This window comes from Zonotrichia albicollis, chromosome 7 (assembly GCF_047830755.1).
Source record: "Zonotrichia albicollis isolate bZonAlb1 chromosome 7, bZonAlb1.hap1, whole genome shotgun sequence".
NCBI classification, from domain to species: domain Eukaryota; kingdom Metazoa; phylum Chordata; class Aves; order Passeriformes; family Passerellidae; genus Zonotrichia; species Zonotrichia albicollis.
This window is the reverse complement of record NC_133825.1, coordinates 24,605,191-24,621,916: the sequence shown is the minus strand read 5'-3', so window position 1 is coordinate 24,621,916 and position 16,726 is coordinate 24,605,191. Positions and strand designations below refer to the sequence as shown.

The window sequence follows — 16,726 nt, the reverse complement described above, 5'->3', positions numbered from 1 at the left end:
TTTATGTTTAGTTAGCAGCAAACTGTTCAACTGTTTTCCTGTAAAGAGGAAACACCTGAACTGAGCAGACCTGTGAGCATCTCAGTTACCAAGGTGAGCTTAGTGTCCATGCTTCATGGGGAACTCTTGATCCACTAGCAGCCACCATATCACCAAGTACATTTTCAGAAAAATGTTGGTGCCACAGAAAAATGCAACAACTCACCCCAAACTTGCCCCCAGTATGTAGTCTGGGGCTTGTTTTATTATCATGGAATAAACTGTTCTAGCTTTGCTCTAAATCCCTTTCAGAACAGTTTGCTGTGCAGCCTGTGCTGTCACATTGCAGATCCCTGTTTTACAAAGTCCTCACCTATAACACTGAGCTCACAGAATCATTCCAATGCTGATTAACATGAGGCAGCTGTGGGGCTCAGCCACAGCACTGTGGCACTGTCCAGCTCTCCAGTCCCTGCAGGCCAGTCCGTGTGGGTGTCTGTGCTTGTGTCATGTATGTGAAAGAGTACCTCTACAGCTCCATTTGAAGGCATTTTGAGCTGCATGAAATCCTGGTCTGATGAAGCATAATATCACCTTCAATGCACAGAACACTACATGAAGAACAACATCATTAAGTGAAAGGCAGGACCCACAGTGAGATGACTTTTGGCTGTAATGATGCTAGGTTTGGAGTTTTAGTGCTATTGCTGTGGCAGCCTAAGGCAATTACAGATGTTGCCTTAACAAACAGACGTTTCCTACACAGACCCATTCCCTGGACGAGTATAGTGCCTGTGGGAGGCTGTCATTGAAGCCAATTACAGAAAAATATTGAAAAGTCTGTAAAGGTGTCTGGCAAGTGAGAAATAAATCCCACCTGTCACTTTTTCCTCAATCCTGCTAGCAAATCATAATCCTCAGTCACCGCCACCTCGGAGCTTGTAGCACGGGAAGGATCTAGCTCCGAAGAGTGGGGATTGCACATCACTCTGGGGACTGTGATTAGCCCAAGTCTTAGGCAAATGAGTGTGGCTCTGTCACTTCAGTCAGTACTCTGAGGGCACTGTGCATGGCCAGCACACGCTGTCCCCAGCGGCTCATTGGGAGCGACCCCCAGGCTGAATTACGGCTCCTCCCGCAGCCAGGGTGAAGCTTTGGGCGAAGCTGAGCTCATCACCAGACGCTGCTGAGGAGCCATCTGCCCAGAGCACAAATACAAGGCAAGCACTTCAGTAAACAAAGAGGATTTTGCAAGAAATTACAACTTCTCAAGAGCGGGGCAAAACACACACGGGTCTCAGCCACAGGACTGCACTGATAGCAGTGTCTGACCTCTGCGAGGAAAAGCGTCACAGACACATTTTATGAAAAATCCTTTCCTTAGGATTTTTTCTCCTGAGAAGCTGAGAGGCCTCAGGAACAAGATGTAAACAATGGTTATCTGCTGCTGTGGAATGCAACAGGTGGATCTCTGATTGGTCTCATGTGGTTGTTTCTAATTAATGGCCAATCACAGTCAGCTGGTTCAGGCTCTCTGTCCAAGACACACACTTTTGTTATCATTCCTTTCCTTTTCTATTCTTAGCTAGCCTTCTGATTAAATCTTTTCTTCTATTCTTTTAGTATAGTTTTAATGTAATATATATCATAAAATAATAAATCAAGCCTTCTGAAACATGGAGTCATTCTGGCTCATTCTGTCCTTCAGCCCACTTCAGAGAATTCCCCTCACCTGGATGTATTACCAATACTTGGTTTTGGAAAGGCTTTAAGACACAAACTACCAACTAGAACCTTATGATACTTGGGCCACTAGTTGCTGCCTGTGTTAAGTCTCTCAGCCCTGGAGAAATATTAAGACAGCAGAGAATACCTGGAGTTATTTGTCCTAGAGATCAGAATTCGAAGTTGGATTTAATTCCCTTAAGACATAGTTCTGTTAGGTCATTGCCATGAATTTTCAGAACAGCGAAGCCTTCACCTGCTCATTTAAGTATACAAATGCCTTATTTTGGTCATAGATTAAGCATTTCCCATGGGTACAATTTTACCTTGGACTGTAACAAAAACCAATTTCAGAGGAATTTATTAACATTTTGAGGCTCTCTGAAGGTCATATGTAATCAAAATTTGAGGGAAAAAGAAGGGCATGCTTATCTAAAGCAAACAGAAATTTTATTAGCCTTGAAACCCTTCAAATTACTGAGGCCAAAGCTTTTCCTAGTAGACAAAGGACGTTCCTGATGTAAGTCAGGGTAACAAACCCCTTCCAAAACTCACATGCAGAAGGTGCAGGTTCATCTGAGTGTTTCCAGGTCTCATGCCAATGACTGGAAACAATTTTAAGACTTCAAAAACTTTAGAACAAAACCACCTCAAAAAATTCAGTGAAAAGATTTAGAACCAGAGAGGCTGAAGCCATATGACTTTAGGAGGTATTTAGTTGTCATTAGAGACATCTCATCCACATGATTGCTCACAATCAAGTAGTCCAATTTCAGATAAGGAAAAAAAAAGCTCCAAATCTGTTGCATTTTAAATTCAATCTGCCAGGTTTGGCTGCTGTTTTTTGTGTACATGGAATTGGCAGAATGAGGAAAGAGTGGACTCAATCAATCAGTAGGTCTTCTTTTTTCATCTGAATCCTTAGGGAATTGTCATCACCAACTGTAAAGTCTGAATGCCACTTAGCTGAGATTTACAATGCGCATGAATTCAGGAACCTCCTTTTCTCAAAGCTGTGGTATGTTCAATCCATGTCCAGAAGACAATGATTGCGTTTTTTCTCACCTTTCTCCTTAAAATGCAAAAGTTTTGATTTTCCACAGAATGGAAAATCAAACATCCCTTCACTCCTGACCTACATTTGCTGCAGGTCATTTAATTATGAATGAAAATGCCACTTTGTTTATAAGAGTTCAATTTATGACAGAGATTAAGTTACTGAATTTGTTCTCCTGGCATCTTATTAATACTGCTCTGCTGTAAAATTCCTCAGGCAACAGGCAAAATAATGACTTTAAACTGCAATGATATAATTACCTAACAATGGAGGCATTTTGAAGATAAACGTAATTCTGGATTTGAAAATACAATTTTTAGGACCTTATCCTTTACATAAAAGGGTGTGAAACACTCACAATTACTTTAATTTATTTTCATGACATTTTGGTCTAGATCCAATCAATTCCTACTACATTAAAGAAAATTTTGTCATTATTCAATACCAGGATTTTAGCTATTCACAGCAATTTTCTCAACCTTTAATTTTGAAAAGATAAGTCTTCAAATCTTGGCAAAATTAACTTTGTGCCATGATGAAGCACTTTGATCTATACAGTGCCTTTATTGCATCTGGTATGCCAAGATGCTTTGATGAATGAAAAAAAAGAGCAAATTCAGCACTTCCCATCAACTTCCAGCTGAAAGGCAGTTGTACATGTGCAGAGGAGCCAAGTCCTCACTGATGCCAGGCCATGGAGAGGATTCTTCTGAAGCATCCCTAAAGCAGATGTCATAAACTACATCTAAATCTTAAGTGGAGACAAATAATTTATTTTATTTAGCTCCCTCCCCTTTTAAATGGAAGTAAGCAAAACTTCTCTCTGCTTAGTGATAATTTACACAGTTCAGGATCGTGAACTTTCCTAAATGTCCCTTTATAGCACTACCTGATGTAGAAATAGCACAAGAGATTAATCCACAAGAGTGGAACAGGTCAAACTCCTGGGAAGAGATCTTTAATATAGTGCTTATAGAATATAAGCACTTGTCCCTTTTGCAAGGCCAAGCCTGAGGAGACACTCTGCTTTCCCTACACATGGATCCAGCCCCTCACTGGCCTGGTTATTCACTGTCACAAGAGAGGACCCCATTAATACGGGAGCATTGTTACTGGTGAAGATGCACAAGCCCACAGAAACAGGAAAACCTACTCTCTGGTGTTCCAGGTACACAAAGCAAAACATCATCAACCAACCAGGCAGCCTGGAAAAATTTTTCCATATTTTTCTTATTCCAATACTAAAGTTGCAAGATTCTAGACATGGTATGGTGCTTAACGTTGTAATTTCCCCACACAGCTCCAAAACAGTCATGACTTTCTGGGACACTTATGGTCAGAGCTCACACTGGTGTTTTCAGAGAAATATCACCCTTGTGGTTTTTCTCCCCTGTAAGCAAAGCAAGACTACTGTCAGGATTTAGTCAGAACAGCCTTTCACAAATGAAAAACATCAATCAAATAGGCACCATAGGAAACCCATACAGGTGTTTCTGCTTGGACACCAACACATGGGAGATGGCAACCCAGCAAATGGGAACACAGAAACAAAAATCATTTGCCTCCTGAAAGTGTTTTCTGCCTTTTTTGCAAAGACCTGAAAACTTTGACACGAAAGGCTAATTGGGAACATACATCCTCACCCCTCTTATAGCTGGTCTTGATGATGATTTCTGAGAGAATCTAAGCATCACATTCAGAGAGCATGACTATAGAATATTACTGTAAGAAATGTGAAAACATTGGAGTTTGCCCCTGATTCTGTCCTTGCTTTCCTGGTTTATTTTTTTAACAAATACTATTAGCAATTTCTGAGAATAAATGTAACAGTTCCCCACAATCAAAGTAATTCTTTATCTCCATCAAGTGAGTGTAAAAGAAAGGTGAAAGCACTGTCTTTGAGCAAGAAGATTGCAGTTTTCCCCTGCAGCCTCCTAGCATATTCAACCACCCTGAAAAGATTTCAGATGCTCCAAAGCCATTACAGAGACCATCCAGACAGGATTTACAGGGGTTTAATTCCTTATGCACTCCAGACATTGTTCTGAGTGTAAATTATATTTTATAAACGCTACCAAACATTGTCCTTCCAGACAAAAACGCCCACAATGCTTGTAACATTTAGCTAAGGTCAGAAATATTAAAGAAGTGATGGCATACAGATATATTAAAACAAACAGTTTTTAATTTGTCATTACTGCCTTCCTACAAAAATAGCCTTGGAATCAAAGTTCAGGATTTGCATAGGGACAGTGATTAGATGCTAACACACATACAGATGTCTTGGATCCAAACTGGTAACATCCTGTATGGCACTGCATTATTGTTTCTTGTTAACTATAAACATGGACTTTTAAAACAATCCTGCCTCACTGGCCCAGAGGTCCTTTTGCCCTTCCTATTTAGCAAGTACAGCATTTATCTGTGCAGAATCTCACTTCAATAATATTAATTAGAAAAGGAAGCAGCTGTAGTAGGTATAAAAATTCCTATCATTTACAGAAGGCATCTCTAAAAAGTAAATAAAAAAGATGTTACTGAACTGGGCCTTCCAAGTGAAAACCACAGAGAGCAGAATAGACAAAGCCTCTGTGGTAAGCTCTGTACAAAGTCCTTATCTGCATGTCACATGGATTTTCCAAGAGGAGATTTACACAAAGCAATGTTTAGCACTTGGGCAGAAGGAGATGAGGCTTTTCAGTAACCTTTATCCAACCAGGCACACTCTTACTGTTTTACACCCAATGGAGCAATGCCTTCATTGTATTCCATTTCTTTAAAAAATTTAACATCAAAGTGGTTCTCTTAGCTATTCAACAATTAAAAATAAAGGGAAAATCCCCTCATCTTTAATATCACCTGTTCAATTTACTATTAATTAATGAATAAAAACCACAGGAAAAAAATCAGCACAAGAACATGTCATTTTTAGGCACATCAGCTGTGCAGTTTCCAATACTCAGCTATGCAGTCCATCAGAGAGAGAGGACAGCTGACTGCAAAAGGCTGAGGTGTGTGAACTGTGGACACAGAGAGCCTGCAAGCACAGCCAGCTCATAAAGACAGTGCAATCTCTCTCTAGGTTCCTGTCCCCTGCTTCCCAGATTTACAGCTGATGAGCTACATCAGCAATGATCCTCACCCCAGCAGTTCATGGCAGCTCCTTTAAAGCTTCTTCAATGTGTGTGCATGCACAGCACAGTGTGCACACACCCAGACACATCCCACAGTGTCACCAAGAGGACCTGGAACACACCAGTGCCTCCTTTAGCTGCAGACCAAGTGCCACTTAGCGGGAGCAGGCAATGAAAGCCTGTCTGACAGCTCAGCTCAGCACAAATTGATGGCATTGCTGTAATGGAGTTATCAGTGACAAATACCTCCTATGCAACTTCCAGGTCACACTCACTTAAGCAATGATAAATGAGCATGAAACACTGTTAGCACAAAACAAGATCATAAATACTCAATTCTAAGCTTAAAAAACCTAACCATTTCAGACAGCTGTTGCATCTTGCAGTCTCCATGATTTTATGGATGTTCTCACTATTGTCACAGAGGTGCCACAAAACAGCAAAAGATGACTTTAAGCACATATTAAAAAGAAAAAAAATTAAAAAGAAAGAAAAAACCCAAGTCATCCATCCAGAGCAAACATTACATCACTCTACATTGGCTAATACACAATTACCTCAGTGAACCTGAGAGCTTGTAACAGCTTTTGGAATCCCAAAGTCTGACATCCATCTGTCCATCCTTCTGTTATAGAAAGCTGCTCAGGATGAGAGGATGCAGACTGTGAAGGTAAACATGAAAAGTTGTGAAATTCAGGTGTCTGGGATTCCTTTGTCCAAACACTGACATAGGTAGGAAGACACTGGAGAAAACCAGGATAAGTTCATGGTGAAGCAGCCCTTCATTGTTATCTCCACAGGCCATGGTTGCTTTTCAAGTGTATTCATGAGGGTGTTTGCTGATTACAGTGACATCAGTGACAGCTTGGGACAGACTGGCAGCTGCAGCAGCACAATGGGAGCACCTTCTGCCTCCCCTGCACCTGGGATTTCCAAGGTACAGCATGAAGGCATCAGCCCTTCCCTCCCTTCCCACTTGTCACGCAACCAAAGCCCAGTGCCCCCAGCTCACCCAGCCAAACACTGAGTGAAAATGGGGTCCCTTTGGCCACTTCCATGAGCAGTTACCTGGGCACAGTGCAGGAAGCTCCTTGCTCAGCCACCTGTTCATTCCTGCTCCCCCAGATGTGTCTGTCAGTCACCATCTTTGCTTCTATTGCTGCTGTCTGATGGACAGAATCCTTTAGTATCAACACTGCAAACTTCAGAAGCACAGCTGCATATAAAACCTTAGGAGCAATCAAATTATATTTGTATCCTAATTTCCTGTGATGCTAAAAAATTAATCCTTAAAACAAGATTTTGGGAAAAGTTTGAAATGGTTTTATTTAGAAGGATTTCAGCCCCACTCTTACAAACCATAAAAATCCCTAGACAACATGTTAATTATTTATGTATTTTTAGGGTGTTATTTGCTTTTATTTAGTGATATTTCCTTCATGAAGTTCAATGACTAATCCAACATTTACTTGTTTATCAAAAGCTTGGAAACATCAGAATATCTGCATATGGCCATAGACATGGATGAAACCTCACATCACACTCATACTGACACTCTTCCAATTTACAGTAGCTAATTGTGTTTTACAGTGCTGTGCAGGCAGAAGCAAATACCATAATACTGTACAGGAAGAATAATTTCTCAGCTCTGTGTTGTGTCAGTTTACTGCTAGAACTATCTGCAAATTTATGGCCTGTGCATTCAAATGTGCTGGAATTCTTCTGTCCTGGAAAGTATATTAAGTGACAAATTACACAACATGGCTTCAGTCAGAATTTTTTAATTGTATTCCTACAAAATTCTGTAAACATTAGCATACAGATCCAGAAAAATCAATACAATATAATGGTGCATAAACTGTAAGTTTAGAAGAAAGTCAGGAACACTTTAACAGTTTATAAATTAATATATACAGTATTGGATACTCCTCATTGGATAAGGAAACATCAAAACTGAGCAATTTAGCTGCAAGAGCTGTAGAACAACAGAAGTGCTCAGACACCAAACTTGACCATGAGGCAACATTGCAATCGACATGACTGCCTGTTGTTGTTTCATATTAAGCATTCAATTTAGCTGCTAAAAAGTATAAAACAAAAGTTTTGGTAGGAAGTTAATTTTTATTGGAAATCATATAGCAAACATCCCTAAAATAATAAAAAATCCCAAACCTAGAATACTCCATCACCAGGTTTCTGGAAGGGTGAAGCTGAAGCTTCCTAGGCTGCACAAGGAGATCACTGGCATATCCATTCCACACCACTTCCCCCAGAGCACCAAAGGCATTGCCAGCTAAAGAAAACATTTCAGGGAGTTTGGAAATGGGGAGTGCTGGGTGGGGAGAAAAAGAAAGATGTAGAGCACTTATTGGGCTGACATGCAGCAATCTGGGCAGTTCAGCTCTTTACTGAATTAGAACATCATGGGAATGTAACACCACTGCTAAATAACTCTGGGCTATTTTGCTTTAAAAAAAAACCCAAAACAAACAACAACAAAATTTTCAGCCTGCCTGTGATCAAAATCATATTCAAAGCATTCTTACAATGTTGCCCTTTACGAGATCAGGAACACACGATAGAATCCAGGATATATCACTCTTTTTCAGACAAGACATGAAATGAAAAAGGAGTTATTTTCCTTTGTTCCTGTCCATACAAGCATAATTCACTAGAGAAAAAGGTATGGTAAACATATCCTAATGAATGATCTCAAACAAAAGGCATTCTTTCCATATTAGAAAATGCTCAGTATCACTGGAACTACAGAGTGCATAAAAAGACTAGGATCATCCTGGAAGCACTGGACACTGCAAGAACTCTTTTAACTGCATACCTATAATATGATCATCAGAGAATCTCTCCAAAGTAATTTTTTTCTGTTTCTAGAGTTGAAGTAAAATTTCATTCCATCATATTTTGGTACATTTTTCATACCTGACCAATCACTTCTCACAATGACTACATTGCACTAAAGAAGTATTTCTATATAATAAAGGGGAGGTAATTTCTAGCCATCTAAAGCTTTTTGTTGTATTTTTTTCCAGTTGTTTAGGAACAAATTCTGTTCATCTCTTCTATATGAGATCCTGAGTAGTAAGGTGAAAAAGGTTTGGCTGATAGCACCAGTTTTCCATCACTTGTCATAATTCCCAGGGTACATCTATCATCAGCAATGCATCTAGAAGCACTATCATACTTGAACCTAAATGCTCAAATAAGAGTCAATAAAACAGTTATTCCTATTGCCAGAATCTGAGCCAACACTGAAACACCAGGAGCGGGAGAAAAGATTTCTGCTAAATCTGAGGACACAGGTTGCAAACACAGAAAAAAGCCTGAAATTCTAGCCAAAATCTTTTTCTCAGAATGGGTGGGGGTGGAGAAAACTACACCTGGTGGGAAGAACAGGAAGAAACCTCTGCGTCCATCACTTCCCAAGTAAGTAACACACCTGCAAGCTGCCCACTTAGAATTCATGCCAAGGTACAGCTCCCTGAAGGTATTTATAAATGACCCAGACTCCTTCCTGCTGCTTCCCCCAGAGCAGATCAAGCAGTGAGTGATTTATTCTAAGCCAGACTGCCAACAGCTTCCAGCATTTAATTACCATGGTGTGTTTGAGGCTTGGAGAGTTTTATCTGACATAACTCAAAAGGATTAATTGATTAAGAAACGTAGGTCACTACATTTCCTGCTGCAGATTTTACTTGTATTGCTAACTCATAATAGCAACTATGACAGACAATAAAAATCTAACACAGAAGAGGTTGAACTTAGGAATCTGAGCTGAAACTTAATCTGGGCTTAAATACAGAAAAAAAGTCTCACTGGATTTGCCCTGTACATAGACCTGAAAAAGTTTTATCACAGATGTATCTGCAGTTGTGTAAACTATTAATATACTACAGCAACACTAGTTTGGTATTCACAGATAGTAAAAGCACAGGTTGTAAAATGTTTTGCCAACACTTCACTGTTATTCCCATGTCTAAAATGACACAGGCAGAAATCCCTAACAAGACCTCATGTTCTTATCTGTAACCAACAGACTTTCCTCCCACTGATATGTGATTTGTTTCCTCACTCACATATCCCATGGGGATCTTATACTCACACATATGCATACTGAGAGGAGAACTGATATGACAATATGAACACAACTAGCAGACCTTAACTCAAATATTGTCAGAAGCAGCGAACCTTGAGAAACTTCCAATAGACTAAAACCTTGTTCAATGTGGTAACAGATAGCACCAACAAAATGGTATTGAAGAGTTTCATGTGAAAATCTTTCCTTCTGCTTCCAGCTTTGGTCACATTTCTCATTTTTCCATGCTTATTGTTCTTTCTCTACCTTTTTATGCTAACTTTTATGTCTAATTTGGTAAAGACCATGCAGTTGTGAAATGCCTTCTTGACTGCCCCAGAACTTTTCAATTTTTAACAATTTTTTAAAAAAATTAATTAGACCCAGGATATTTTAATTCAAAACAATGAAAACTTTGGTAACAACCAATGGTACCTTGGCACTCCTAAGGATTATGACAATTTTCAGTAAGAACAATCATTAAAATGCTTCTCTCTAACATCATCCAGGGAGTTCCATGGCTGTCTGTACTCCAGCTGTAAGCCTCCATGAGAAATCTACATAAGAGCTCTGAAAAATAAAGGCAAAGGAGTACAGGGAAATCTGAAGGTTTTTAGCAATCTCAAGTGAAATGTACCAAAATATTCTACTTAACAAGATACAATGCAAACCAGACTTACCAAAGAATTTTTCTCTGTACACACATGAACAAGGTTTTCATGTATCAAACCATCAAACAAATAAATCTCATCTCTCAAAGGTGTTTGTGGGGATTTTTGTTTGGGTGTTATACATAACTACCAATGCAGTCAATATAAATTAAGCCAGCTCATTCATTATGTCCAGCAATTCACACAATATACCAGTGGGAGGAGATAAACATTATTCTGATCAAATACATTTACTTTAATCTTCAAAACACAACCCTTTTTCTTCATCCTCCTCCTCATCATCAGTAGAATGTGCATAGGACTCAAGGGTGTTGTATATGAAAGAGTACAGCTTGACATCTGGTCCTGAAGTAGAACAGTTTCTGCATTGTTCATTGTAGTATCTCAGCAACAGCCTATAAATGTCCCCTTCAAAAACCAAAAAGAAGTCATTAAACACCATGTGAGAACATGCCAAATGAGCAATGTATGATTGCAAAGGAAGGCTAGAAATGCACATGCACACTGAGACAGTGACTAGGAGCATCTCTAAATGAGCAGTGACAGAGGAGGCAGAAGACTGTGTAAATGGAGGCTGTTCAGAACATAGGATGGGCTCCCACAACTTCCTGCACAATCTATCCTAACATTAGGCTTGCATACACATTACTTACAAATGTATTGCTAATCATCCAGCTTTGTGCTTCTGGCCCAGAAATTAAAAGACACATAACAATTACAATAGGGCAATGGATACACTGCTTTTCTTGTATTGCAACTGAATAACACATCAGACCACATCCTGCAGGATCAAGAGAGAGCCACTAGAAGACAAACCTGTATCAAGAATGCCTAAGCAGCTTTTCCCTTTTCAAAGCTTTACTGAGTTATATCAAAAGCTTTTGCAAATCTTCTACCTACCACATTACTTCTACTTTTCAAATTCTCAGCATTACTCCTAAGTGAATCAGAAAAGCATCTAGAAGTCTTCTAACTGATTAGCACTGTGCAGTAGATCCCAAATCAGAAGAGTTCCCCATTCTGGGAACAGGTACAAACAAACTGAGACTCATTTCCTTGTGTTCAGCACTTAGTGACAAGAATTCATATTGGAAAATTTCTACTTAGAGAGATGGTCATGTCTCTATTGTGCACACAGAGATTTCTTTTTGCTCACCAATAGTTTGGCCCTTCTCACAGAGAAAAGTATGCATGCTGTAAATGTCCCGCATCAGCTCCACATCTCCAAAGGTAAAGTACACAATATCACGTCCAGCCTCTGCAGCTGCCAGTATCTGAATTAAGGCTGAAACAAGGAAAAAAGATTACACATGAACACAGGATAAAACAATTTGCTGAAGGAAAAAACACAGCTTAAGTTTACAGCAAACAACTATAGCACCCATGTCCACATGGATGCTGCAAAGCACTACAAACAATGGGTTGGTAAATATTACTTCCATTTTTAAAATAAAGAATGCTGGGCACTGCAGGTCAAGAGTGTTGGAGCATTCTGCTAGAGCTGTTAGTGACATCCACCCTTACTTCCAGATAAACAATGTGCTTAAAACTGAGAGGGGTTTATTTTGGTCCATGTCTGCCCCCAAGCAGCATGCAGCCATTAATTATCCAATAAATGCCTGTGGCAGCATAAGGCAACAGAGCAGCCCCTCCCATTCTGGTATGAGCTGCCCATACAACCACAGACAGTGGGGTAAAAAGCATCCATGAGCACTTGGCAATTCCCATTCTGTGCCACCTGTAAGAAGGAACGGAGCCAATCCTTACACTAAGTAAGCTATGCAAAGTGAAAGCTGACCCAACTTTTAGCTCTAAGAAAAGCACTATGGTTCTGCAGCCTGTTCCTGCATAATTTCAGGTGTCCATCACACCTACAATAGAAGTAAGCAGCAAGGAATATGATGGCTTACTCTGACCTGTGAGGGGTGATGTCAGCAATGCTGACATGTTACTTAACTTCCAGCTTTCTGTCAAACTCATTGGCCCAAAGCTGCACCCCAAGTTCTGCCAACAGCTAACATTACAATATAGACAGACTTTGTTCCTCTACATGCAAAAGAAAGAAAAATGTTTCCTCTCTTGGGAACAGTTTTTTGAAGACCCACCTTGAGAAATCACCTGTATCAGTAGTGCTGCTGAGCCAAGCTAATGACTCACTGCAATTGGAGCAAGTAGCTCTGGTCCATTTCTCACCCAGCTCCTGACTTTTCTGCAGCTCTCTGGTGCTCATCAGACATCATGATGCCAATTCCATTCACCAAAGTGGCAGAAAATTATGGATGCAGAACAAAACCTAATTGTTTTCTGCTACAACAGCAGTTGAATTGGCAGAGTGAAAGGTTTGCCAAGAGGCAGAGCTGAGGCAAGGGAGGACACCAGACCACAGAGCCAGGAACAACAAAAGGGGAGAAGAAAACCAGGACCCTTTTAGGCAGCACCAAACTTAGAAGAGTGCAGCTTTTCCATCAGCCAGCACTGCCAGGCCTGAGTGCCACAGAGGCATGCAATCAATCACAGGCTCATTTCAGGGAACTACAACAGTCCTAACCAATGGAACCCAGCAACTATTTCATCTGCTGCAGCCTGTCTCCTTCAGAGCCTGTTGGTGCAGCTCTGATATTAATTCCTCCTTTTTCTACCCAGTAAGTAGAGTTAATTAAAATGTGATTAATATTGTCTTTGTAAAGATTAATTTTAAATAAAACTGTGTACATAGTGCATTACCACCTGTTAGTGGAAGCTAAATAGAAAGCTGTTCAGAGCTCAGCTCAATAATCTTTCACATTTTTAAACAGAGACCTATTAAAACACTGCATTCCTCAATAAAAAAAAACTTCCTCTTGTAAACCCATAGCCAAAATTATAAATTACATGATTCACATGTGAAATTAATCTCAATCTGGGAATGATATTTTAATTAAACCACTGAACCAGCTGTGGATTTAGTAAAGCTTCAGTAGTTTAGCTTTTAAAGAGTCTAATTAACTAGCTTGCATAGGGGAACAGAACCTAATGAATCTTATTATTCATTCCAAACTGCAGTTTCACTTTACAAGATGTTAAAAATATCCTACTGCTTATTTTGAATTGCTATAGATCTTATGAAACAAGGATCAAAATTTCTGTCAAGAATCAGACTTCAAAAATCTTCTGGACACTAATGATACACAATCCCATGGGAAATTTCCATGCCACTGGTACAGAAAGAAGCATCACAGGAAGAGCAACAGAGCCTGTGGTACTGGGGTCTGGAGGGATCTGAGCTCTCTTGGCCCTTGCACCCAGCTGATGTGATCCCACTTAACTTCTGGACGTGCACCTGAAGCAATGCCTGTCCTGACATCCTTCTTCTACTTTAAGAAAACATACATGGGATATTACAGTTCAGATCCAAGATCTTATGCAAATTGAAGTACTTGTTAAACCTTCCTAACATAAATCAAGTATGCTCAGATCCTACAGTAAATACTAGTCCTGATATTGATAACATATGCATTTGGCAGCCTATTTTGTCTAATGGATGTCAAAAAACAACTGCCAGGAACTCAATGAGCATGGAGAAAAAAATAGATACCTTATGAATTAAGCACATTAAAAAGAAATGAAACTGGTAGCCTGATGACTGTCTCACTGTAGCTACCTAAAGCTGTTCTGAAAAGCAAATTTGAAATACTCTTCAAATGCTTGGAAACAACAAAGAAATGTAAATTTCTATTTAGAATTATATGAACCAGGATATGAATTTACATGTCAGGATCCATCAGTTCTTGAATTGATGGAAAAGGTCTTAAATGAATGTAGGCATTTGATATCTGCTGCATTACAAATACTCTAATTAAATATAAAAGAACATGAGAAAGTGAGTGATATAGCAGGCAAGTCAGGAGAGAAAGCAGCATGACTGAGTGACTGGAAACCTCTCTGGCATACAGTAATATATTAAGGGATAAAACTAAACATTAACCATTGCCAGCAGATTTGTGAAGCCTTGCAAATTACCAGGTACTTTAAACAGCTTTGCAGAGATATGAATTTCAGGCAGAATCTGAAAAGACTGCTCCAGAAAGGTCAGCTGATTTATATGACTGACAACTGCAATGAACATGTTCTGTGAACTAAAGCTGCATATTTGTGTTTTGAAAGGTTTCAGGGCTACAAATCCTTGCAAATCCAGCATTTCACCATCATGTGCTTGAACCAAACTTTAAACTGAAAATAGTATAACAGTCTACAGCACAAAGAATAAAGTGGAATGCTCTTTTATTGTTGAAGGCCACATTACTCACAGCCTGAAGATCAGCACTAATGTACCAATTCTATAGAATGCCATTTCTTGGCAAACATGTATTAATTAGAACAAAAGCAAAAAATGTACTTGAACAAAAACCATGGCCCAGGATCAAAATGTCAGTGATTTAATTAATCTGAACATGAAGAATTGCTATGGTTTACCTTTTAATCGGGAGTCCCCTCCAAAGGCACCACATCCCCAGTTTCCTGTGGCTATTGCAGAGAGATGCTGAGGCGGAACGTTGGGTCGAGAGAAGCCACAGTAGGCCTGCATGCACACAAGGGTCACAGATGGATCTGAGAGGCAGCCTGGTGCAATACTTCCAAACAATAAAATGATAACAAAACCCAGCATTGTCTTCTAGCAATACCAAATTCAAACTACTTCAATATATCATGAGTCTTCCTTTAAATTCAACATCAATTACAAAAAAATTAAGATGGGAAGACTTTTGCCTTATTTGGACCCAAATTAGAAATTAAGATACAGGTCCTGAGTCCCAGGCATTTCATCACAGCTACAGGAACCTTTTCAGGATAAAGACTTAAAATTTTTCTTAAATACCAATCAGTCCTCATAAAAAAATATCAGCCAAATCAACACACCTGATAAATGTTGTAGTGATTTACCATAATTTATTTTTAAAATCCAAACCAAATCAATACACTGAAAATTGTAGGCAGATCATAAATTCACTGATATAGGTAATTAGAATTTTGTACTAAGATATCAGTGAGGTTTACAAACTCTACTTAAATGTCTTTTTTAGGGCTAATTTAATTACCAACCATGAAGAAACAAGCTGATGAATGTTACTTTAGTCAAGATGCTAAGGTTTCACAACTAATTTAGTCCTTCAGCACTGTACATAATTTTAAGAGGGTATATACCCTTTCCAGCTGAGAATTAGGGTGGTTTGTTCCTATGTTTGAATTTATTTAAAATACATCCTATAATATTCTATACCCTCCATACTGCAGAAAGAAGGAGGGTTTAACAATAACAACATTAAGCTCTTATATTCTACACCCAAGCTCACTGCATTTGTAAATGTAGAATCACACTAAGGAGACTCATCAGCATGTTTTGATCCCAAAAATTGGCCCACTAGCAGAGTATAACTGAATTAGCATTCCTGTACTCCACTGCCCAGTAAAAACAGCACTGCCTCTGCTAGAACAGGCCACACACCTCTCACTACCCAAGCCTTCCACTGGCCATGCAAGGCCCTAATTCTGGCCCACTGACCTTGTTATTAACTTAGAAGAATCTGCTTTGTGAACTGGAGACTGATTCCAGACACAGCACGTCAGCAGATAAAATTTGTTCATGGGATAACAGCAAAGGCCTTGAAAAGTTAAGGTCCCACAACCACAGACAGCTCACTGGTGGCAATTACTAGTCCCTGCCAAAGTACAACCTTAAAAGCTGGGAAAAGACTGCTTTGGCTTCAACAAAAGAGCATCAGCAAAACAAGAAGGAAAGCAAATGACAGGAAAATCTTGGCTAAGCAGATGATAAAGCACCTGCCACAGCTTGGGAAAGTAACCCAATGTTCCCAAACATTACATTTGGGAATCTGTGGCAGACACCAAGGACTGGGAAACATCTCAAATATCTTATTTAAGGCGATTCCAAATTAGGGATGGCAGAGGACAGAAAAAAATTATGTCCACCACAGTTCCAGCTTCCCCTGTCAAAGAGCTCTTCAGCCTGGGAACTTTGATGCGTGAGATTATCAAGGACCACAGTCACTGCAAAATGCGGTTTTTACACACA

At 39.5% G+C, this 16,726-nt stretch overlaps 1 protein-coding gene across 2 annotated transcripts in view; it reads right to left on the bottom strand.

Annotated features, from left to right (window-relative positions):
- Window positions 1–7,660: 7,660 nt before the first annotated feature.
- Window positions 7,661–16,726, bottom strand: part of PARG (poly(ADP-ribose) glycohydrolase) — a 62,012-nt gene continuing 52,946 nt past the window's right edge. For both annotated transcript variants that reach the window (XM_005481554.4, XM_014275558.3), the window contains exons 16-18: window positions 15,109–15,214; window positions 11,813–11,941; window positions 7,661–11,064 (exon numbers count right to left, since the gene is read on the bottom strand). In XM_005481554.4, the coding sequence (XP_005481611.2) occupies window positions 10,892–11,064; window positions 11,813–11,941; window positions 15,109–15,214 (408 nt within the window). In that variant the 3' untranslated portion in view covers window positions 7,661–10,891. The remainder of the gene's footprint in view (window positions 11,065–11,812; window positions 11,942–15,108; window positions 15,215–16,726) is intronic.